The sequence below is a fragment of the Eschscholzia californica genome, unplaced genomic scaffold, assembly GCF_041429995.1.
Source record: "Eschscholzia californica isolate CP2 unplaced genomic scaffold, dmEscCali1.0.p SCAF_2, whole genome shotgun sequence".
In the NCBI taxonomy this organism is placed as follows: domain Eukaryota; kingdom Viridiplantae; phylum Streptophyta; class Magnoliopsida; order Ranunculales; family Papaveraceae; genus Eschscholzia; species Eschscholzia californica.
This window is the reverse complement of record NW_028238309.1, coordinates 64,607,494-64,633,951: the sequence shown is the minus strand read 5'-3', so window position 1 is coordinate 64,633,951 and position 26,458 is coordinate 64,607,494. Positions and strand designations below refer to the sequence as shown.

The window sequence follows — 26,458 nt, the reverse complement described above, 5'->3', positions numbered from 1 at the left end:
ATAAAAATAATTATTATTTTTAGGGTTTTTTTTCGATTTTTACGAGGTTGAAATGACAGAGGAAATAAGAGAATCGTCACTCATAACTGCTTTTAGAAAGAGTTTCTAAGCTAGGGCGTGTAGTTCTTAGTAGTATAGCAGTACAAAATATTTTTTAGAAGTTGAAAGTCGTTAAAACTATTTACCTTCTACATTTAGTTAAAGTGGTTAAATATAAAATGTTGTCATTTGGGGAATTCGTTACTTAAACTTCAATAGGTATATGCTAGCTTAGATTAGCATTTAGCAGTTAAGTTCGTTAAAACAAACATTTAATCGTTAAAATACTTATAACTGACAAATGTGATTACACAACATTTGTAGCGGTAACGTTATTCCAAACTTCGTTATATAACTGAAAGTCGTTCTTGTTTGTTCGACATGACTTTTTTAATACGTGTCAGTCAGTCTATAATTCAAAACGTCTTTGTCTTAATAACAAATTATTCATTTCTCTTTCAACAAAAAAAAACAAATTATTCATTTTTCAAAAAGAAACCAAATTATATTAGAAGGAAATGTAATTTTGTGCTGACAATAACATGACATATGACAAAACCTAAATAATAGACAAGCAAAATTTTATATTCCAAAACTGCAAAATGGAGCAAAACTTTTTATTCCAAAACTGCAAAATGGGTAAATAATTGCTACCAAGAGTTTATGTTTTATGGGGAAAAAGTTGAATTAAGGAGGACTCTATGATCACATTCATTACACGATATGGACATATCATAAATATATGATATGAAACTATGAACTATGCAATAAATCACGAATAGAATAAATTCTCAAATTTTCTTTTGAATTGTTCAGCGTGTGCCTCGAATCCTTGACCTCTAAGATGGAAGATTTGTGACGCCCCAAGCCCAGCAGTTGTCGATATTGTCCTCCTTTTACGCCACCACCCTCGCACGGATGGTAGGAGGTTTTGTTCTTGGCGAGAGCACCACGGACTCCCCCAAAAGGCCTCGGTACTTACCAAGCTTGAGCATACACCTATAGCCCAGATTCCGGACACTCTCGTGAGCAATGTGGGACTATCACAATCCCCCCACCCTCAACGAAGAGCCGTCCTCGGCTCTGATACCACTTGTGACGCCCCAAGCCCAGCAGTTGTCGATATTGTCCTCCCTTTACGCCACCACCCTCGCACGGATGGTAGGAGGTTTTGTTCATGGCGAGAGCACCACAGACTCCCCCAAAAGGCCTCGGTGCTTACCAAGCTTGAGCATACACCTATAGCCCAGGCTCCGGACACTCTCGTGAGCGATGTGGGACTATCACAAGATTATACCTCTTACCAGTCCAACCAAGGGTTGTTGGCAAATAAATTCTCGATTGTTATCATTAAAGACATATTGAACCCTAAAAACTATTAAAACCTCTCAAATCTATCTTACGACGCCTAAAACTTATTTATTCTAATTTATGAAACAAGTCAATAAATGATGTGATGTAGATGCAACAGAAGACTTAAAAGGTCGAATAAAACTACTATTAAAACTAAATAAACTGAAATAACTGATAAACAAGGTTGCAAACATGATAATCTTCTTATTGATATTCGAAAGCTGAAAAACAAGACATAATAGACTCCATTATAGGGGTTCTTAGAGACTCCTAGATAAACATAAATTCGGAAAGACATAAATTCTAAACTCTAGTTTTTGGTTTGCTAAATAACCTAATCTGATAAAGATAGAAACAAATAATAATAACCTTAAATTTAACCTAACTAGATTTGGTCACGTGGGCGTTCCCTCTCATGACTATAAGGCCCATTAAGCTTGGCCGAGAGGCCTAATATGATCTGCATCATGACGTAAATTAAATTTGTGACCTCCAAATTTTTTTTACTTTAGATCAATAATATTAGCGGATTGTAAAGTTCCACATAATCTTACAGCACTTGATTCAGACCTTTGCACTTTGACTTATGAGAGAGAAAAAGAAATCAGGGAAGGAAGTATTTTCCCACAAAATAGTGTCAAGATTTCTCCAGAGGTGGCTTTAAAAGGACTGCAATTATACACATCAGCAGACACGTTTCCATTCTGACAACACACCAAATTTTCTTATTCGACCTTTATCACCACGTAGACGTTATTAATCTCCACTCATGACTCATGGGACCCGCTAATCATTTTGTCTTTCATAAGTTGACTGGTTACAGTCAACTCCTCTCTCAAGATATTTGTCCCTCTCGAAAAGCATCCACCCCAAAGGTGCTAGGGACTCCCAACGATCATATTGGGGTTGATCCTAGCTGTTGGGTTACATCCAACGACTTGATCTTCACCTTCTTCTTTTTTTTCCTTTTTAATTTTTTTACAAATTTTAACTAGTTTAATTTTTTTTTAAAACTCTACACATTAACAATTAAAATACATCCAACTGTCCGAATTATTTCGAAAATACTTCCCCAACTTTGGAAAAAAAAATATTATTTCGAAAATAGTTCAAACACATGTTTCGCTCATACACAAGATTACGCACGCCTTTTGCACACTCACAAAAAAATTCATACACGCGTTTTCCACATGCACAAATTTTCGGCCTCAAGAGAGGCTAAGGTTAGAATTGAATTTTTGAGACTGAACCGAAGCTGAAAAATTTGGGTGAAAAAGTGTTTTTTCGGCCTAAGACAGGCTGGGACTGGATTTGCTCTTAGGAGTGGAAAGCATCTCAAGGCCCATCGTATCTTCCGGACCTGAAACACATATCTGGAGAGAGTTGACTATTAACTCATGACGGTTGATTGCTGTTACTCAAAGTTTTCAAGGTCTCCATAGTCTGACTGTTGCAGAGAGAGATGAAAGGCTTTGTCTTTGCAATTAGGGGGTCACGTGAAACAAGAGATTCAACGACTTACAAGAAGAGAAAATAGAAAGTCGGCCCGCCCCGGCCAAGAAGACTTTTTGGCACTGGATATTGCAGTGACCTTACAGACAAAGATGCAGACTATTGCTGTGTTCTGGTATACTGAATTTGTTATGATTCAACGACCTTCAATTGTTGTCCTAGTTATAGTGTTCACAGAATACATTTTAGGATTATTCGTCAATGAACTCCATTAAGAAGAAATTAGTACTTCGAAAAACACAGGTTGCTTTGAAGTAGGAAGTACTGCAATTGCACTTGTAAGAATTTAAAGTATGGTAGGCATTGTTGGGCTGTCATTAAGAATAACCAAGTGCAGCGGGTGAAATCGTCACCCAAGGTTAAAAAATAGAGGCATCCCGGAGCGAGAGGGGATAGAAAAAGGAACCCATAAGTCCGCATGAATAAGTTCAAATGGTCGAGAAGAAGAAGATGTACTTAATAAAAAAGTTAATCGCGAAAATTTAGATAATGGACAAACATCGCACGGTATTTTATTAATAGAAGGAAACTTCATACATAGAGTTTTGAAAACTAAATACTGAAAACTAGAAAGAGAGAGAGAGACGGCCTAGGCGCCAATGCCATACAATAAAAGAATTATTACTAAGTCTAACACTTGAAACTGAGAAAAAACAAATCCTAAGATCCGTGCGAAGAAAATAGAGGCCCTCATTGAGATCACCAAGTCCAATCCTCGTTATCATTGATGGGTCCTGAAAGACACAAGAAGTGAAATCAAATGTAACAAGACATCATAGTGAAGAGGTGATTTCAGAGACAAAAATTAAATTGATTTTAAATTCTGGAATATGTAAAACATTGTTAAGATGGAGTTGTTTAGTAAATAAATATGTTCGCAATACGATGAACTCGAATACGAGAACCATCCGGTAAATGGACGAAATAATTAAGGGGGCGGTAACATAAGAAGAAAAATGAGATAATGAACAAAATATGTGTTTTGCAACACCCGAGTCAATAACCCAAGGAGAGAAAAGAAAGTTTATACCTGTTAGATTAACACTCGGTTCAGCTGCTCCATGAGGCGGATGTGTGGTGCCTGTAGCGTTTCTTTTCTGGTCCAGAAGAGACAACAGGCCTTGGTATTGTTTTTGGGATAATGACATTGCTAAAGGCGCCCCCCGAAGTCGTTGGATCAGCCACGGTTGCTGCGTATGGGCTTGAGCTCCTATTGGGCCGCAACTGAGGTGTCTGGCTTGTTCGGCTAGTGTTTCCATGAAGCTGAAAACATGTCGCCTTAACGTGGCCGTGAGTGTGACAATAGTCACAACACGGTCATTGACGTTTCGGGCGGTTACGATCCAATTTGCCCCACCTAGGTTGGTCGGTATTGCTAACCGCGAGGGAAGCTGCTTTGGGTCCATTAGAAGTGGCCGCCATGATATTTTGTTGGACCTCATCTTGCTTAACAAGAGAATGGATATGTAAAATTGACGGAAACGGATCCAAAAGTAGTATTTAGCTTCGGACTGCAGAGAAGCTATCATGAGTCATTGAAGGAATTTCATGACGTGTTCTTGATTAGAACGAACAATGATAGATTTCCCATGACCACAAATACAAGGGTCGACAACTAAAAGAGATTGAAGCTCATCCTTTAGTGACTTAAGATGAGTAAAGTAAGAGGAAACATCGTTACCTTCTTGTTTGAAAGAGGAAATAGTACGTTTTAACGGATAGATTCTAGATGCATTCGTCTGAAAGATCTATCATGTAGATTACGCCAAATATCGATTTCATTGTCATCATAAAGGATGGAAGATCGAATATCTTGAGCAACGGGGTTGATAATCCAACTTCCGACAAAATCATTGCATCTGTCCCATAAGTGGAGCCCAGTAGCTGAAGAGGGTTTTGGAATGGAACCATCCACAAACCCTAACTTATCTTTTGCACTGAGTGCCTGCTTCATGGCTCTTGACCAGGAGGCATAGTTATCTCCTGTTAGCAATGAAGTAACGAGAACAATTGTGGGTGAATCGGGAATGATGAACATTAAACATTGGAGAAGAATGAGGTGGTGTAGCAAAAACATAATGAGAGGAAGCATCGGCCGGATTAGTTATAACGAAAAAAAACTGGATTGATTTAAAAAGGAAAAAAATACAAATCTAGCTCTTATACCATGTGAAGATGTTTAGAACCTTTTGAATATAGGTTCGGCCGAGAAAGAGAGGGAGAATCCAAGTGAGAAAGAGAGAAGTAAGAGAGGTATTAAGAAATTGTTTCTCTTTATTTTTCATTGATTCTATACGGGTATTTATAGGTTTACAATGAGTTATCAGCTAAGAGGGATTACATGAAATCATAACTAGAATATTAATTATACATATTACATAAAATCACAATATTCCCACATAAAATCATAACCATATTGACTAACCAATATGGCAATTTCGGTTTGGTGGGCCAGTGTAATGCGCCTAGTGTGTTTGCATGGGGCGGTGCCCTTAATAATTACAGTGATGAAGAAATGGGGATGAAGAGATGGTGGTGGCCGGTCAGAAGAAATGGTGGTGGTGGGAGGGGGAAGAAAGGAGAAAAAGAAAAAAACAATCATTTATTTATAAATGATGGTCGGCGGCCGGCAATAACCGATCTGCCTCTAACGACCGGCAACCGGCAGGAAGAAAGTGACGAATGGTAGAGAGTGAAAGAGTTTTAAAGAGAGGGGTAGAAAAGGAAAAAATAACTCTGCAGTTAAAGTTGACTAACAGAAAAGATCCAAAGGGGGCCAAAATGGAAGTTGGTCGTATTTAGAGGACCATTTTGGTGAGTTGGTCATCTTTGGGTGGCCAAAATGGAACTAACACAATTTAAAACAAGGGTTTGTGTCAAATGCAAAATCAAATTTAAGATTTTTACTTTCGTAAAAGGATAAATCAGATTTATGGTTTTACTATAATACGAACTACATTGAATCATGAAAACTAAAACATCACATATGACATTGAATCAAAACTACATTTAATCAAAATTTAAAAAGAATCATCAAAACTATAACATAAAAACCCTAGATTAGAGGGAAACTTAGATTAAAGAGAGAAACACAGAGAAGTATGTCCTAAAATAAATTAGAGAAAAGAGAGGGTATCGCCTCGATTAGAGATAGATTAAGCTTTACGGTGTTCGTCGACGCTGATGAAATGGAGATTTAGAGAAGGGGATAGAAGGAGTTTCTCTCAGTCAAGAGGTTTCTCTCAGTGAAGTTGTTAGAGTTTCTCTAGGTTAATAGCTTAGAGAATTAATTCCTAAATTAGAGGGAGAGAAAGATAGCACGGAATTAATTCCTATAATAGTTGGTCAAGAGTTTAGCATAGTGGGAGAAACTTCTAATTAGTGAATAAATTTCAAGAAACTTAGAAGGTAATTTCTCTCTTCTAATTCTGGGTGTAGTTTTTTTAGATAATTTAGACATTGACCCCCAACTATTTTGGGACTACACCCTCAAAATAAATATATGTATGGCATTGACCCCCCATACTCGATTTTTCCGTTAAATATCAGTTAAGTGGTTCACGTGCCGACCACATGTGACTTATGGCAAAAATACCCTTTACGAGATATTTAGGTTTACTTAGACACTGGTCCCTAGTTATTTAACAATTTTAGGACTACACCCCGAAAATGAAAATATGTTTGTAGTTGACTTCGACTCTCGATTTTTCCGTCAAACATCAGTAAAGTGGTTTGCGTGCCAAGCACATGCATGAGTTTGTTATATTATAAGGAACAAATCTAAAACTAACTAAGGATTAGACTTTATATCTAACAATTATATATCTAAGATCTTTTCTAATCTCTTTAGTTAACCAAACTTACCGGACGACTAGATAGTATTGAGGTAAGCCTTTTTTTTTTTTATATTTCCAATCGATAGGCTATCTAATATATTTAGCCAGATAGGTCGAACCCATCTCAGACTTTGGGTAACCTATTTTCCTTGATATTCTGGTTTATTCGGATCGGATTTTCGGACTAACTTCGAGTTCATGGACCAATCACTTTCTGTAGATAATGCAATTTGAGATCTTAGATTCTTATGCTGTTAGATTAGGATGAATTTTGCAACATATCTAAAAACCTATAAAAATAAGAGGAATACGAAATCGCAAACGGACTATTTAATTGGTATTTAACGAAAAGATCAAGAAGGGGAGTCTAACCCTAATCATATTTTTGTTTTGGGGGCGTAGTCTAAATATCAATAAATAGTTGGGGGTTAATGTCTAAATAACCTAAATATTTTATGAAAGGTATTTTGTCACAAGTCACGCATGTGTTTGGCACGTGACTTACTTAACTGATATTTAACAGAAAAATCGAAAATGGGGGTTAATGCCATACGTATTTTTTTTTAATTTTGGGAGTGTAATCCTAATGTCGCTGAAAAGTTGGGTGTCAGTGTCTAAATAACCCTTTTTCAACTTGATAATAGGTTAAGAAGAACTATACTAGATAAATTAGAAGTTAGACATGTAAATTACTCATAGTGGATTAATTTTCTATTTAGATTATCTTTGGGCTTTAAATCCATTGATCCAATGATTTGAACCCCCCTTTGATATTTTTACGTGGTAATTATGAATTGAAAGGTTAGAATACGACTTAAATGTATATAGTCCAATATTTTGGCTATTTTTCTTTCTTGAAACCTGAGTGGTTGCATGTTTCCGTTGGTTTTTTTTTATATAACCCGCATGGTTGCTTTTGATGTTCGGAATTTGGCTTTGTTTCTTTGCCTAATTTGGGTTGGGATTGTTTGTAGTTGGGTTAAGACACTTTATAGCTTGTTGATTTTTGCAAAAAAAAAAGAAATATTTTGGTTATTTTAACTGAAATATTTCGAAATCTATTTTGCTTGACAATTAAGGAAAACTTAGTTAAATTTCGGTTTCTATGCAAATTTTAGTAAGCATGGAAATAGTTCGGTCACTTTAACTGAAATATTTCGAAATTTAATTCCTTGGTTTAATTCTCGCGCGAGACGTTTTGCAACCTAAAATGTAGTTTATCTTTGAAGTCGGTCGATATAACTTTTCGTTATTCTCCTCTTGACAATTAACTAACTGTAAACTATAAAATTATATAATAATGAAATCGGAAACTTACCTTATTTGATCGAGGCAAGTATCATGTCCTCTTGGTTGTGTTGAACGGTTCCACGGACACTTATCTCCCAACATATAACAATCGCGTCATACAGAAAGAAAAACTACTTTTTAATACGCTCCAACAAACTTTCAAGTTACTATGCTCTCATAGACGACTCTAAACAACTCAACATTTGTATTCAAAATTTACACTAAAAGTAGCATAGAGAATACCTAAAAAAAACACAAAATTGGTGTGTTTATAGATTTAATTATGACTCTACAAGATGCCTCTCCATTTGATTATGACTACTCATAACTTGTGTCTTCCGTAAGTACCCACAAAGGCAGCGGAGGCACTAGTAGGCTACCCTGACTGCAGTCAGGGGTAGTTTCGTTAATTCTTCAAACAGATGGGGTCCTTTTGATAAAATCAGCTAGAGTTCTTTTGTTTTTACTTATCTATTAGGAGAAGAACTAGGGAGACAAAGGGTCGTGCTTTAGTAACAAATCGAGAGGAACCCGAGACTAGAGATGACCGTGAATTTGACCTCTTGATCTAAGGAATAATATACGGTTTCTTCGTTAGTTCATATTTTATTTTGTTAACAAAAAAAATCAACTAATCAAAGGCTTCAACTTTCAAGGTTTTTGTCAACACTTGGTTGTCCAAGTGGTTGATAGTGGTGACATAAACTCCAAAACCCTAAAGGTTCCAGGTTTGATTCGCAGAGGAGGTGGAGTCCATGTTTATTGAATTGGGTTATTAAAAGGTATAAATAATGTAGAAAGTTTGTCGGTTTTTAGGCCTCTTTCGTTATTAGTTTAACTTACGCGGTTATCATGCTTATCACATCTTCATGATGTATCAATCCTTGTAACGACTAACATAGATCGTAGTCGATTTGTCCAAAAAAAAACTTTTAAGACTTTTTATTTACTATCTAGCTAGGTAAGTAATTTTTCTTCCTTCTTTTTTATTCTTATTAAAGCTTCTAATGCTTCAATTTTGATTATTCTCGGTGTTACTATTTAAGTTACTTACTTTGAGTTTTAGATGGATTATTGATTTGATAAAGTCATTGTCCATTACTTTATTGTTAGGGGGTTATTTTATTTTGATAATTTGAGCTAGTAATTTAGATTATTTGAGTGATTGGTTTTGATTGTGGATACCTAATTTTGAATTTTGATTGTAACTGTAGGCCTTTATGTAGGGGATAGGAATTGGATGAAGGGTCCAAAAGGAGGCCCTTAATAGGATTCCCATCCTAAGTAGGCAAAAAATAAAAAGCAGATCCAAAGTGTTAGGTTGGGAAAAAAAATGACGAAATGGCCCTTGAAAAACAAAGTATTTACGGTTCATGCCATCGAAAATTACAAAATTGCCATCGAAATTTTTCGGGAAACGATTTTTTTTTCTGAAAAGAATCTGACAACCCGTCCATCATAATCTGTACTGTTCAGAAATTTACGGAACTGCCACCGAAAAATTCCCGGAAAACGAAATTTTTTTCGGGAAATTATTTTATTTACTGGAAATGTTTTTCTGTACTAGACACTTTTGCTGGGCGGGAATTTGAAATTTCGTAAAAAAATTTGAAAATTTGGGCGGGAATTTGAAATTTCGTTTGAAAATTTCAAAATTTCGAAAAAAAGATTTTGTGACCGGGAAATTATTTTATTTACTGGAAATTTGGGCTGGAATTTTAAATTTTAGACGGAAAATTGAAATTTCAAAAAAAATTGAAAATTGGAATTTTTTGTGTACGGGAAATTATTTTATTTACCCGGAACAGATGGTTTGCTGGGCGGGAATTTGAAATTTCGTTTGAAAATTTGAATTTTTCGTGTACTGGTAAATTATTTTATATACCAGTCAGTTTTTTTTCCAAGAAAACGTCAGCATGTCCCGTCCAAGGGCAAGAGGGGGATAAAAATGAAAAAACTGACATTTGGACCTGCAACTAATTTTTTGGCAAGAGTGGATTTTTTTTGGGTTTACCCCACAGATTTTGGACCTTTGACTAAAAAATCCATAAGATTTTCCAATGAGTTTACGGAACACAATTTTCGCATTTTTAATAGATATACTCTTACTTTTTTATTTTTCGAAATGATCCACATTAAACTTTAATTTAGGTAATTGCATACGTGTTTTGGGACAATAATGATGCAAAACTTCGACACAAAAAATTGTCTTTACATGTTACTTTTGGCGATTATATATATATATATCATAAGAAAATTTTAGTTATAGTTTCAAATCCTGGCTCCGCCCTTGAGTACAAATTAGATAATTTCACTCAAACAACATTTATTAGATTTATTTCCTTTTTGGCCCCTTTTTGTGATCAGATTCCTTTTTGGCCCTTGTTTTTCGTAAATTCAAAAAAAGGGGGTCAATTTTGAATTTACGAAAACGGGTGGTCAAAAAAGGAAGCTGGTCGCAAACTAGGGGCCAAAAAAGAAATAACTCTATTTATTTATAATGTTATTTTTCAAATGGCTCCCTACTTTATGACCAGCTTCCCGCATAGCCCCGTTACTTTATCGAAAATACCCAGATGGTCCCCTTTTTCCATTACTGTCATATGTCCGTTAAATTATTTTTCCCTCTCCCGAAACTACCCTTCGGCGTTGTCAACCACATCATCCCTCTCGCCACCTAATCATCTTCTCCGATAAGGTCGTAGGCCGACCAAAATTTCCAGCGACCGGCCGACGACCTTCATAATTAAAAAAAAATGTTTTTTTTTTCTCTCTACTAGTTCCCCAAACCATAGATCTGGTTTTCTTTCTTTACCAATCAAAACCCTTTGAACAAAATTAAATCTCTGTGAATACCAGAGGCCATATCTTTCTCACTCACATCCACTGATTACTCTCTTGCGTGTATTGCCTCCTCTCCCTCTCTCTCTCAGACCTCTCTTTGCACATCTTCTCTCTTTCTGTCGGACCTCTCTTTACACATCTTCTAACCCATGATCGATATCTGCCGGAGAAGATGAGTTTCGATTCCTACAAGAAACACTAATTGAATTTAGCAAGAACTCAAATCCTCAGTTGAATCAAGCAACACAAATGAATTCAATTCAACCAGTACTGAACCTAAATTGAAAATTTGGGGGGTGCTAATATGTTATTCGTTTCTAAATCGATTAGTTCAAAACCCTAAGTTGAAGATTTTGGGGGTGTTTTTTCTTCCCAAATTGAACCTTACCCAACCCCAAAATTTAAATTTCTCATTAAGAGAGAGATGAGAGAGAGAGAGAAATGTCGGGGAGAGTACTGTGCAACTCGCAGAACGGTCTCTGGTTATTATCTTCCTTGAAATCCAAATGCAACTATTTCGTTAATGGCAACAGTAGAAGAAGAATCTTTTATCGTCGAGACCTCCGTTCCTCGCCACTATCTAAATCGTCGGCATGCGTTATTCTGTAGTTGCAGAAGTCAACTCCAGAACGACGATGATCGAGGACAATCAATAACTCCTGAACCCTTCGTTCTCACTACACCTCTTTGTGATTTTTTCCTCGTAGGGTTTTGATCTTTGTGATTTTCTCTTCCTAGGGTTTTGATTGATTATAAAGAAAGAAAACCAGATCTAGGGTTTGAGTTTCCGCAAACCCTAGCAGAGAGAGAGGGAAAAAAAAGAAAGAAAGAAGAAACCAATTTCTTTTAAGTATCAAGGTCGCCGGAAAATTTGGTCGACCGATGACCTTATCGAAGAAGATGATGAGGTGGCGAGAGGGATGACGTGGTTGACAACGTGGAAGGGTGGTTTTGGGAGAGGGGAAAAGAATTTTAACGGACGTGTGACAGTAACGGAAAAAAGGGGGGTCATCTGGGTATTTATGATAAAGTAGGGGGTTACGAGGAAAACTAGTCATAAGGTAGGGGCCATTTGGGAAATAACCCTTATTTATATAATACTAAATATTTTTCCAATACCTTCTTTGATAGTACATGCTGCAAAGGACCAAACATTGTCCATTTATTACAATACAAACTAAATCGAAATAAACATTAAAAGGAAATCTATTCAAAGCTTTCATGGTATTCTAATACGTGTCTGTGTCATATTCATATGTTTATCAAATGTACGCTATTACCCATAACTTTATTCTATAGATACCAAAGACTGTATATTATTTTCCAACACGATTTCTATACCCTCCTCATTTCTCCATTTTTCTATCTTACTGAAAGCGCAGAAACTGTTAATTCATTTGCCGATATTAAATCGGGCGAATCCATATTCATGAGAAACTTTGGTTGCTTAGGGTTTGGAAGAGGAGTATTATCACTTTCCAACATAGAAATAACAGATGCCATTACTGGTCTATCAGATGGAATATCCTGCACACATAAAAGTCCTACTTGTACACATCTAGCCACCTCTGATGGAACACATGAATCTCTAATAGACTGATTTGCAATTTCCATTATTTTATTTTCACTCCATAATTGCCATGCCTGAAATTAAGAACACAACCACTCTAGTTTAGATCCATAACTTATAGGTATTGAAAATGGGTTTTGGTTTAAACAATGTAAACTTACATATCCAAGAAGGTTAGGGTATATATCAGAGTCACGGAAGTGTAAACACTTTTTTCCGCTTACAATTTCGAGTAGTAACACACCAAAGCTGTAAACGTCGGATTTAGCAGAGAATAACCCTTTCATTGCATATTCCGGAGACATATAGCCACTATGTTTTCATTACGAAAAAATGGTCAGTAACAAAACTATGGAAGTGGATTAATATATCACCATAACTGAAAGTGTTATCTCTATGAACATCGAATGAGAAGTTATGATTGTATTTGTTACTTACAATGTTCCAACAATTTTATCTGTATTGGCTTGAACTTGATTTTCGCCGAAAATCTTAGCCATCCCGAAATCTGAAATCTTTGGATTCATTTCTTCATCAAGTAAAACATTGCTTGCTTTTAGATCTCGATGAACAACTCTTAGCCTTGAATCTCTATGAAGATAAACAAGTCCTCGGGCAATCCCTTCGATGATTTTAAAGCGTTTCTCCCAATTTAGTAGCACTTGTTTTGTCAGTCCTGTTAGTTAAGTATACATTAGTTTCAACATTCGTATTTTTTGGCACGAGTGATTACAATATCAAATATGGAGATTAGATGAAGAAGGTTAAGGGTCAAACCGAAAATGAAAAAGTCTAAACTTTTGTTTGGCATGTACTCATAGAGCAACATCTTTTCCTCCCCTTCGACACAACAGCCCAAGATCTTTACTAGATTTCGATGTTGTAGTTTGGCGATTAAGATTATTTCATTTTTTAATTGCTCAATGCCTTGTCCAGACGTAGGTGAGAGTCTCTTTACTGCTACATCTGTTCCACAAGGTAGAAGGCCCTACAAAAACATAATAACATGATTGTTTAGTAAAATTCTTCTGCATTGGCGAGTAACCAATCAACCCGATCCTAAGGGGACAGTAACGGAAACCCTCTTTATTAAACAGAGAGAAAACGGCATTGAAATACAAGTCTGGATCTACATATAGTATTCGAACTGAGATGGAACATGTCATTACTTAGCGAAACGAGTTTGTCTCAAACCCACCCCATTTCCATCCCTAGTAAGACGCGTTTCTTCTATGGAATAATGAGAACAAGGTAAAACTCTTCAATAATATATATTTAATAAGAAAGGTTTTCGAGAAATTTGCCTTGTAAACATCCCCGAATCCTCCCGTTCCTAGCCGATTTGTAGCACAGAAGTTATTTGTAGCATTTACTATAGTTTCGAAACTAAATAATGGTAAGTCAGGAGCATTTCCGTCTTCCCCTTGTCCAATATCGTCTTCTGAGAGACACCGCAACACATCTCTACTCTGGCTAGTATCAAGTGATCTTGTTCGCTTTTTCTTCCACAAACCTAAGAAGTCAAATAGTTAACAACTCTTCTTAGTTAACAAAGACAAAAGAGTTATATCGGAAATTTTAGAAGATTTACCTTGTATTTTATTTCTACTATTCCACAACAAGCAGCCAGATACAATTGAGATAGTTACAATTGAGATAATTACGCAGAGGACTATCGTTAGGATTTTGGATGTCTTCCTCTTATTACCTGCATATCCAAATAAGTTCTTGTTTAGCTTCGTATATAAACAAAATAAATAGACGAATCTTTCTTAAGATCTCAAAAAATTTCAATAGAAATATCGATTTAAACAAAAATTTAATGATCCAAAATCTCATCAACATGACAGTTTAAGGTAACAAGATCTTAAAGAACTTACCAAGTTCGGAGTTTGCAAGACGAAGATGAAGTTCACTCCCACCTGCATCTAACTTTGGAATGTCAACCAAATCTCTTCCCCACGTTAAACATCGAACCACTGCAGGAAAAGCAAACGCCTTACAGGAACAATTCTTCAAGCAATGATTTTGGCAATCATTTATGTTATTAATATTTATAACTTCAGCAAAATCAGGCAGTTTTATTCCTTCAATCTTCAAAAACCCATCATCTCCTACCATTTCCTTATCTTTTTGTTGCTCACATTTTAGAGGTGTTCTTCTAACACACCCACTAGTCCAATTTTGATTATCCCATTCGTCATTAGATTTCGGTACAAACCCATGTAGGCAACTACAAATATCTGAATTCGATGTTATAGTACAACTCCCATAATTTCCACATTTGTTATATCGATCGCATACTTTAGTATCTTGTCCCCAAGAAACTACCCATTCTTTCTTTTCTTCTTCCCATCGTTTCTCTACCATTGTTCCATTATGTTGAAGAACGAATCGCATAAGCGTAGAACTATCATTCATTACATAATTTAAGTAAATATCATTTTGATTTATAGGAATAGCCTTAAAACCAAATATAGATTGAGGTTCCATACTAGGAACACCAAGAAATACTTGTCCATTCCAAAACCCACTTCTCCACAATCTTTTTGATCCCTTCCATATCACAATTTGAGGTGATTTTGGACTATCCACACCCAACTTAAATTCCCCACTTGAAGGATCATTTTCCGATTTCCACGAAGTAAATCCTTGTCTAGTGACTACATTTCCTTCTTTAGGTACCCAAATTTTCATGCCCGGTAAAAATGTATTAGTCGGATGATCGAAACTTTGCCAATGCTCTTTAGTACGATCAGCACCAATTTCTTCTTGTTTAGCAAGAACAAGATTTCCATCATCCATTAAAACAACAGTACTATTAGTATGTAATAAAGTATGATTACCAGAAGCCCAAAGAGATTTTCCTTCACCATTAAAGACATGCAAATTACCATCATCTCCAATTCCAAAAATTCCAGACGAATCTAACAATGGGTTATCTCTATTAGCTACCCAAACAATAGTTTTTTCAGGAATTTTATGATACCAAATTCCAACAAAACGATTAGTTGAATTCAAAAGACTAAAAAAACCCAATTCAAAAACACCATTATCAGATATCATAGTATTATTTGTTTCTCCATCTTTAATTGATTCTGTTCTTTTAAGTTTACTACCAATTTCTTCTGAAATTGGTATTGATAGAAACAGAGTAAGTAAGAACAAATAAGAGCGAAAAAATGATACCATGTTTTTGCTTGTATCCATTTTAGTTTGATTCTTCAATGGAGATATCAAAGCATTGAAGAAGTTATAGAACAAAGATTTAGGGTTGAAGAGAGATGAAATTTCCAATGAGAGTTGGGTTTTGATTGAAATGTGAAAATGGAGCTCTAAATGGAAGATTTGAGTGACTAGAAAGGATGCAAACACGTTTCTTTTTATCCATGCATGATATCCCTATTTATTTGCTCTATCCTGGTCGAGTTTTTGTAGTTTGACTAAAGATTACATGGACTTAGGGTTTACTTTTTTCTACTCATAACGGATAAGGAATAAAAATTTAATAGAGTGGGAACTGTACCAATTTCTCTAAGCTATTTTTTATTTTAAATATAAAATAAAATAATTATTATTTTTTCAACGCTTTTCGATTTTTACGATGTTGAAATTATAGAGGATATGAGAGACTCGTCATTCATAATTATTTACAGAAAGAGTATCTAAGTTATAGAGTATAATTGTTAGCAGTATAGTGTAACAATATCAAGATTGAAGTTTACAATTTTGTTCTGTCAGTGTTTTTTGTTCATTTCGTGGCCATATAGAAATGAGCATTTTATCAATTGTAGTAATAATCTATTATATTAAAAAAAACAAAAGATTTCTCTTATACATTAAAACTAAACAAATAAAATAGACATAAATTTTTTTATGTGAATTAAATTTACAGTAATACTTCTAATAACAAGAAGTGAATTCTCACCAAAAATAAAAATGATGCAGCCATTTTGTGACAGATTATTTTCGACGGGTAAATGAATACCGTTGGAAAAACTACTAATTGCGACGGCTTTCTCAGAGACCGTCTGAAATAGTAATGCATTAGCGACAGCTTTCCTCCTGAACTGTCGAGAAAACATTCATGGCCCGAATAATTAAAAGTGTCAGAAGGAAATATCGATTTCCGACGGCACAAAAAGTCTTAGTTTCGACGACAATTAGTTTCCGCGGGAATCTTGAAAAAAAATCCTGTTGCAAAACTTTTCTGCTGTTTGACTTTTCTTTTTTTCTTCAGTTTCTTTCATTTGGATAATTATGTTTGTAGATTTGGAATAAATATAGTTCTAATTTGTGAAGATCTGAAATTACAATGAAAGAATTTAGTGATAAAACTGAGTTGGAACGTTTGATCTGCATTGTACGAGAATGTTGTTTGATTTGCATTGTTTGAGATCATTGTTTGATTTCATTCTCGGTTTGTTTTTGTTTTTGAATCGACTACATATAAGTATTTTACCTGGGAAATCGTTTTAGAATGAATAGACTAAAGAGTTATGTTGTGTTTCGATATGTAACTTAACTAAATTATTTACATTTAGTGAAAGTGGTTAAATATAGAATAATGTCATTTTGGGGATTCATTTGACGTTAACTATGAGTAAGAGCATCTCCAATGCAAAACTTAAAAAAAAAACTCTATTTGACTTGTCTGTTGAGTCTCAATTGAGATTCTCTTTCCTATGTGGCTAACTTGAGTATTTCTAATTCAAGTCCTTCTCCAATGCAACACTCTAAAAACTCTAATAGATACACATGTCACATATACATTTAATAGGAAAAAGTGGTCGAGAAAGACTTTATATTGGTCCAAAATTAAATTTGATGACTAGGACACTTAAGACTCTTAAAATAGATCTCAAAATTAGAGTTTCTAGTTGAGACATCTTAAAACTTAATGCTTCCACTTCATCGTAAGATCTCAATTGAGTTTTGCATTGGAGAGGTTTTTTCTCAAAAAAAAAACTCTAAGTCCTAAGTGGCACTTCAGATTTTAAGATTGAGTCTTGCATTGGAGATGCTCTAAAGTTACTTATACTTTAACAAGTAATATGCTACCTCAGTTGGTGCTTAACAGTTAAGTTTTTCTATGGCAAACAATTAATCCTTAAAGATACTTACAACCAGTAAATGAGATTAGACAACATTTATAGCAGTTTAGTTATTCCAAACTTCGTTGTATAATTGAAAGTCGTTAAAGTTTGTTCGGCATAACTGTTTTTAATACGTGATACATCATGAATATATGAACTACGAAGATAAATCATGAATTGAATAAACTCATGACGGTTACTTATTGAAGGCATATTGAGCCTTAAAAGTTGTATAAATGCCTTTAAAACTACCTTACGAGGCCAAAAGCCTACTTATCCTTATCGATGACACGAGTCAATAAATGATGTCCACTGTAAATTGAATTTGTGACGTCCAAATTTTCTTACTCTTATAAGATAATTTACATAGTTAAAACACATGTACTAGATCTATCATTTACAATTATTTATATTGTTTATCAAGATAATTAGATTGTAAAGTGTCACCAGCTGATGGCACCAAACTACTAGGGGAAGCATCATCCAATGAACAAGCTAACGGTCTCCCCAGAAAAATTCTAGAGCATGTCTAGTAAGCCTTACGAGCAGCAATTTACTCGAGGAAAAGCTCCCCCAATCTAATAGAAGAGATATTTGTATCCTAATCTTAAAAACGAAAAAGAAAATCTTAATAAGTTCTAGAGCAACCAAAGTAATATTGTCATATCAATAAGAAAAGAACTTGTGTTTAAGATGAAAAATGAAAAATCAATCGTCATTGGTTCTTTTTTTCTTCTGACAACCAGTTTGACGGAGAATGATTCAATTGCTAATTTCTAATGTCTCAATATTTGAGTTTGTATCTCTTTTATATTTTTGATTGTCAATGGACAACGAGGTCCAACTCTGAAAAATTAGATAACTCTAGTCAAAACACGAAACTGTAAAAAGTTGACGTTTTCCTCTTACATGTAACTGAGGTAATAATGTCGTGTTTCTCTAAACTATACAAGAAAGACGTTTTCCTCTTACATGTAAGTGAGGTAATAATGTGTTGTTTCTCTAAACCATACAAGAATGACGTTTTCCTCTTACATGTAAGTTAGGTAATAATGTGTTGTTTCTCTAAACTACATAAAAATGTTTACCCTTAGTCGTTTTGAATATATACTTCAGAGAATGTCATCTTTAAGTCCCCCTTACGTAGGGGTGTTCGTTGGTTTGGTATCCGGGTAGTTTGAAGCCAACTGTTACTAATACCGCTCATGGTTTGGTTAGTGACTTATCAAACAGTTACCACACCACTTATGGTTTGGATGGGTCAAACCTTCAATGAGTGTTTTGAATACCACTGGATACCAAACCATTCTCAAAAATAGTTTGCTCTCAATGAAAGCAACGAATCGAGTTACTTTCTTCATACATTAACGCATAAAATCAAGACAATACTTCTTGAAAAATTGAAGAAACAAGAAACTAACATAATACAATAAATTTTTTTGAAGAAATTGGCAAGCCGCGATATAATTCCACTAAAGAAATGTGCGACGAAGAAAGTGAAAAGAAGTCAATTGTTCAACTTCAACAAACAACGTAAATCACGCAAATCAAATATGAAGTAAAATAAAATAAAGAAAAAGTAGATAGTCTGACGATAATCCTCATCTTAGAATGAAATCTTTAATCTTGACCCTTCATTATATCATCATATTTTATATATGTACATAGTTATACACATAAACTGAATCTCATAGGTTTGGTTTTAGGGGTTCTTAAGAACTACATCCACTTAGACAACCAAACTGGACGTTTTATGAAAATTTACAGTCGTACCAAACCGCTCATTGTTTGGTGCGATTTGAATTGGTTTAGTCCATTTTCAGATTCCCTACTCTTATTTGGGCAGGTCATTTTTTTTTATTTTATTTTATTTTTTTTTTTTTTTTTACGTCAAATGCAATAAGAAAAGAAAATTTTTTTTTGTTGAAGACGAGAAACAGATATATTGAGAGAAGCAATCATACATCAGCGCAGACGTGTTTAGACTGACGTCATAAATTCCTCCAAACGTGGCATCTAGACTGACTGCAATTGTACATCAGTACACACGTTTTTAGTTTGACGTCTTGCGAAACTTTTATTGGAGCTAAATCTCCACGCGGAAGCTATTATTAATCTCCACTCGTGGCACCCGCTAATCATTTTTCTTTCATAGATTGGCGTTTGATAGTCATAGATAACTAACTGCATGTCTCAATTTGTTATGTTTTTCCAAAAACGAACAAATGCACAAACAAAAATGGGACCGACCTTTCCAACAAAAAATGAGATCGACTCTTCCAAAAAAAAAAGATGGGCCTTACATGTCAATTGGTACCATATCTTCTGATGACACCAAATTAGTAGGGGAAGCATCATGGAATGAAGCTAAGGGTCTTCCTAGAAAATTCTAGAGCATGTCTGCAGAGCCTTTGGAGTAGCAATTTACTTGAGGAAAAGCTCCTCCAATCTAAGAGAAGAGACAGTTGATTCCTAATTTTAAAAAAGAAAAAGAAAATCTTAACATATTCTATTCTTAGAGCAGCTATATTGTCATATCAATAAGAAAAGAACTTACGTTTCAACAAAAAAAAAAAGAAAAAAAAAGAAAAGAACTTACGTTTATTAGGAGGAAAAAAATCAATTGTCATTGTTTTTTTTTCTTTCTGACAATCAGATTGAAGAAGAATGATTCAATTGCTAATTTTTAATGTCTCAATATTTGAGTTTGTATCTCTTTTAGACAACCAGGTCCAAGTCTGAAAAATTAGATAACTCTAGTCAAAACACGAAAATATATCTTACATGTAAGTTACGTAATAATGTGTTGTTTTTCTAAACTACATAAAAATGCTTGCCCTTATTCGTAATGGATCTCACTGTTTTGAATATATACTTCAGAGAATGTCATCTTTAAGTCCTCCTTACGTAGGGGTGTTCGTTTGTTCGATATCTTGTATTTGGAACCTCTGTTACCAATATCGCTCATGATTTGGTTAGTGATTTCTCAAACCATTACCAAATCGCTCATGGTTCGATTCGGTAACTGTCCAAACCTGTTAGAATATATGAATGTTAGAATACATAGTACCACATTGTCCAATTTGGGACTATTCTCACGCGCCCCCTCACGTGTAGGGTTATTTGACCCTAACACGTGCATTCTTCGGGCAACGTGGAGCACGTGTGGCTTTTTACCTATCACGTGTGGGCCTAGCTCTGATACCATGTTAAGTTTGTGGCGATCCAACTCAAAACTAATTGGACCTAGACCTTATATTCTTGGTTGCTAGACGAGGGGTTTGGATACCACTGAATTCCAAATCATTAGCAAAAACAGTTTGTTCTCAATGAAAACAACGAATCGAGTTACTTTGTTCTGACGCATAAAATCAAGACAATACTTCCTAAAAATTGAAGAAACAATAAACTAACATTATACAACTACAAACATTCTAAATATTGAAGAAATTGGCAAGTTGCAATATAATTCCACTAAAGAAATGTAAGACGAGCAAAGTCAAGAGAAGTCGATTGTTCAACTTCAACATACAACGTAAATCATGCATATCACATACGAACTAAAATAAAATAAAGAAAAAACAAATAGTCTGACGATAATCCTCATCTTAGAACAAATTTTTTAATTTTGACCTTTCATTATCATACTTTATATATGTATATAATTATACATATTAATTGAATCTCATCGGTTCAGTTTTAGGGATTCCTAAGAAGTGCATCCACTTAGGGAACCAAACTAGATGATTTTTGAAAATTTACAATCGTACCAAACCATTCATTGTTGATTTGGTGTAGTTTGAAAGCTGAATAGATCCTTTAGTCTATTTTTGCGTCCTTTACTGTTACTTAGTAGTTTTTTCTTTTCCACGTCAAGTACAAAACTTGACTTGAATCGAATTTTAGAATAATTTTTTTGTAAGATTGTCTTACTTGTCTTAATGACATCCTGGCTAATGAGAAACTTCAAATTGTGACATGTGAGAAAAAACTACGTTGAGAGAAGCATTTTCCACATATGATGACAGTGGCAGTTTCGCCAAACGTGGCTTCTAAGCTGAACATCAGGACACACGTTTTTAGTCTGACGTCATACAAAATTTCACGTGGACAGCTTACTAATCATTATTCTTTCACAAGTTTGACGTTTGATAGGACAACTAATTACATGTTTCAATATGTTGGTTCTTTTCGGACATGGTTGTGATACAGCCACACAAAAATGGGTCCGACCTTCCAAAAAATAAAATGTGACCCACGTAGGAGGGAGAAGCATATCAATTAGTATCATATACTCGGAATACTTCGATCTGATACACGAATTAGAGAAAATTGATCATCAAATTTGTGAAAATGGACCAATTGAAACAGAGTTGTTGATTTGAGTGCTAGAAATATCTTGAATATAGTTTGATGTTTTAATTCGGTTTGTGATCTATCAATTTGCTTTCAGACTAGAATTTGGACCCGTTTAGTGCAGATGTTAAAAAACGTCAAAGGACGACCATTTTATACATCATTTAGTAGGGAGTGTGATTGATATTAGATACATAGCATCTATTAAAACGGTTATCAATGTAAAAGGTATTTCTGAATTAGAAAGAGAGAGTTGGTGAGAAAGATTAGGGTTTCAATGACTAATATATATAAAATGAAATCTTAGAGATATCTTATCAATTCTCAGGAATCCCTAGTGTAACTTGTTATTCTTATCATAATGAAAATCGACGCGTCGTTGATCTTCGCTGAGTAGGTTTAACAAACTGAACCACGTAAATCTCTTTGTGTTCTATATGATTGTCTACTTTTTTATTGCTTTTGTTGGATACTTGTTCTCCGTCACAACATTAAGCTTCTCTCTAGAGTCGATTTTTACTTTCGGTGACCCTATTATTTTCATTCGAAAAAGTCTTTACATCATTGAATTTTTGATATTTTTTCTCAAGGAGATATGATTTAGATCACTCAGGTTTACAATTTTTTCATTCTCGGGACTCCACAGTCGTTTGGATGGTCAAATAAGTAATGTTCGACCAAGTTAAACCTAAACTCTATAGTGCGTGAAAAAAACACAATGAAGTATTTTCAAAGAGTACCAACGAGTGGTGGTTTCGTTGCCAACCACTCAATCAGTCATCGATTCATAGAGACCATTTTAGGGCTGCAGACTTCTAATGTTTTCTGGAAATTAAAAATATTTATATAACTGATTATATGTGGTATGACCTTAATTAGTGGAATTAAATCACAAAAATAATTCTGAGAGTTCTCGTGTTTACGTCAAACTAACAAGAGTTATTTAATCTATAATATATGTTATGGTCTTTGATTATTTGAAATAAATAGAGAAATTTGGTCAAAATTCTCTATAAACTTTTTGTTTTGCTGAAAAAATATTCACTCAATTTTTTCTAGTCTTCAGCTCCCTAAATATTTTCGTATTTTGTAATTGGTTGCGAGATGTCTCTACCTAAAAGGATTGCACCTGTTTGTATAAGATTGTAACTCCTTACAAAAAGATTGTTTGAAAAATTATCAGATTTTAACCGAACAAATGTAAATATTTGAGATTTTAACTAAATAAAATACGAATGTTGAATTTTTAACTAAACAAAACTTTTTTCCTTTCAATTTTTTTTCTTTTTTACAATCGACAGAATTTCTTCAAATAAATAGGAGAAATGCAAAAATAGAAGTTTTCAAAGTGCCAGAAATTTGACTGTCCTTAGGAAATGATATATTTTTTTTTCTTTTGCAACGAGGGGTCACGTGAAAGTAGAGATTCAAGTTGCCATAAAAAAAAAAAAAAAAAAAAAAAAAAAAAAAAAAAAAAATCTTAGTATTTTTTTTTTGTTGAAAGAAGTTGCCATCTTAGTAGACAACTAATTTTCTTTTTTGTTGATGATTACTAGACAAATAATTTATACACAAAGAAAAAGCCAAAGATGACTTTTTGGCAATGGATATTGCAATGACTTTGCAAACGAATGTGCAGTGTAATTGTAGTGTGTTCTGGTGGGGTCGTGAGGTCAAGTACACCTGCAATACTTTTTTGAGTTAATTCCTATATGGCCCCCTACTTTGTGACCAGCTTCTTTTATGGCCTCCTTTTTTTCGTAAATTCAAATATGGCCCCCTATTTTCATAGAAATGTCCTAACTACCCTTCCTTTAAATCTTTTTTTAAAATAAAATAAAAAAAACAAACATAATTCCACCTCACTTCCCTCTCCACCACTTATCTCTCTCCACCTCACCTCTCTTCCCAAATCATCTTTCTCTCTCTCCAACTCACCTCTCTCCCTCTCTCCACCTCACTCTATCTTCTCCGATGAAGGTCGCTGGCCGGCAAATTTTCCGGCCGGCGACCTTCAACCTAAATAAAATTTTTTTTTTTTTTTTTACTCTCATCTCCCTCTCTCTCTAAAAACTCCGGCGAAGGGGGTTCCCTTCGCCGGAGTACGGGTCTGTTGAAGAACAGACCAGATCGGGTCTGTTCTTCAACAGACCCGTACTCCGGCGAAGGGAACCCCCTTCGCCGGAGTTTTTAGAGAGAGAGAGAGATGAGAGTAAAAAAAAAAAAATTTTTTTTTATTTTATTTTTAGGTTGAAGGTCGTCGGCCGGAAAATTTTCCGGCCGGCGACCTTCATCGGAGCAGATAGAGTGAGGTGGAGAGAGAGAGAGGTGAGGTGGAGAGAGAAAAAGGTGAGTTGGAGAGAGAGAAAGATGATTTGGGAAGAGAGGTGAGGTGGAGAGAGATAAGTGGTGGAGAGGGAAGTGAGGTGGAATTATGTTTGTTTTTTTTATTTTATTTTGAAAAAAGATTTAAAGGAAGGGTAATTAGGACATTTCCATGAAAATAGGGGGTCATATTTGAATTTACGAAAAAAAGGGGGGCATAAAGGAAGCCGGTCACAAAGTAGGGGGCCATATAAGAATTAACTCTACTTTTTTTTTAAAAACAACTGCAATATACTAGAAATTGGGATTAGAGGTCATGGTAGCTAGGAAGAACTTGGTCATTAAACCATGATTCCGATGTTTTATGCAATCTAGACCATTTTTCAAGTTTGTCCGCATTACTATTTGCGGACAAATTGATAAGTACACTGACTTTGTTATGATTTTCAAGGCCACATTCCTTTGGGCCCGACAGAGAATAAAACATACTCTAATGGTTTTCACAGTACATAGGGTAGGGGGACTCCCCTGAGGGGGACTCCCCTGATACAATCCCCTATACAAACAAATGGTTGTTTTCGTCTTTTCATGCTATCAAGAGACTAAAATACTTCTGCTCCTATAACCACCTAAACAAGGGAGTGTATCAAGAATGTCATGTATTATATTTCAATGATTTTTTGACGAAAAAATTGCTGTTGAAAATTAGGATATATTGAAAAGACCTGGCAACTTACCAATAACTGGAACATAAGACTTCTAAAGTCGAAATCACATTCCAGCCGTAGCACATGGATTCATAAATAGTACTATTTTTCTAAAATCGAGCACGTTTTAATACTTGCTATTATATTAATGGGAAAACAACTTTCATAATTGGTAGAGACGGTTATATATTGATGAAAACGGTGTTTTTCTTTGAGGACCCCCCCCCCCCCCCCCCCCCCATTTTTTAATTTTTATTTTTCATGGTTTCAATTGAATAGGTCAAAATAATATTCAGAATAAGTGAAAAAGTAGAAAAATATCATAATTTAGGTAAAAAGACACAAAAAGATTAAAATACCCTTTTGTGTAACTAATTCCTTAACCTTTCTTTAAACTTTAAACACATAGTCTAATTTTTTTCTTGAAATGGCTGAATTCTATGAAATTTACATACTCCTTGGAAAGGATTTTCATCTTATTTCTAACAAAATCTACTTTCAATACTATTTCTTTAAAAAAACTCAGAAAAAAAAATCACCATTTATTTCCTTTATGTTTTTTTCCAAACTGGGTTTGCAATTCTTGCAAACCAGACTAGAAACTGGATTTGCAAAACGTAATTGCAATCTTGATCTGCAAGCTTTGTAGAATGTGATATCGGGTTGTAGATCTTGCAAACTCGATTTGTCGATATTGTATACTCGATTTTGCAAAATTTGCAAATCGAGAAAAAAAATCGATTTTTTTTCTTCAAATCTGAAAATTTTCTTCATCATCAGATAAATTAGGGGTTTAGATCTAGTTAAGCATCATCATTATCATCAAAATTAGGGTTTCAATTTTTCTAGGATTTGTCATCATCAACATCACCTCTCTTAATGGTTGGGAGTCACGAAGAAGATTCAAAGAATATGAATAGATTCATCATCAGATGAACACGAACCTCTCTTAATCGCCCGAGTCAGAAGGAAGAAGATGGAGAACACGAACATCAAATTCATCATTATCAACATCGCATCATTCATCACCAACATATCTTGACCGCCGCGATTCAGGATGAAGAACATAAGCCTCACATAATCTCTAGAATCACTCAACCCTCGTGAGTCAAGAAGAAGAAGATGGAGAACACGAACATCAACTTCATCGCTATGAATATCGGATTCATTCATCATCGGGAGTCAGGAAGAAGATGTTTCAGAGATTCATCATCAATCCTTCGAAGAAGAAGAAAAAAACCTAGAAATTTATGAATCTTTTCAAAGAGAAAGTAAATTTAACGTGTAAGAGTATTCTGGAAACCAATAAATTAGGAAATCACCTAATTGCTAATTAACCATACTCCCTCCGTCCCATTTTGTTTGGTTGTTATTCCTTTTATGGATGTCCCAAAATGTTTGGTCACTTTCCTTTAATAACATTCATTTAATTATTAAAATGATGAAACTTCCAAGACTACCCTTTTAGTTTGAATACCATTCAAAGGTTCTAATTGGTTCTACGCTTCTACCAATGTTGTATTTAATGAA

At 34.7% G+C, this 26,458-nt stretch overlaps 1 protein-coding gene across 1 annotated transcript; it reads right to left on the bottom strand.

The window, feature by feature from the left end:
* Positions 1-12,236: 12,236 nt before the first annotated feature.
* LOC147560309 (G-type lectin S-receptor-like serine/threonine-protein kinase B120) lies at positions 12,237-15,654 on the bottom strand. Its single transcript, XM_086659256.1, has 7 exons — positions 14,321-15,654; positions 14,036-14,142; positions 13,749-13,957; positions 13,222-13,432; positions 12,883-13,120; positions 12,606-12,756; positions 12,237-12,518 (listed from the first exon to the last, which is right to left on the bottom strand). The coding sequence occupies exons 1-7, from the start codon at positions 15,652-15,654 to the stop codon at positions 12,237-12,239; spliced, it is 2,532 nt and encodes an 843-aa protein (XP_086515382.1).
* Positions 15,655-26,458: the final 10,804 nt, after the last annotated feature.

Excerpts from the sequence above, each read along its gene's own strand:
- LOC147560309 (XM_086659256.1), bottom strand. The coding sequence starts at position 15,654 with ATGGATACAAGCAAAAACATGGTATCATTTTTTCGCTCTTATTTGTTC. Across the intron at positions 13,121-13,221 it reads TTTAGACTTTTTCATTTTCG|GACTGACAAAACAAGTGCTA; the intron begins GTTTGACCCTTA and ends CTTAACTAACAG. Across the intron at positions 12,757-12,882 it reads GATAAAATTGTTGGAACATT|TGGCTATATGTCTCCGGAAT; the intron begins GTAAGTAACAAA and ends ATGAAAACATAG.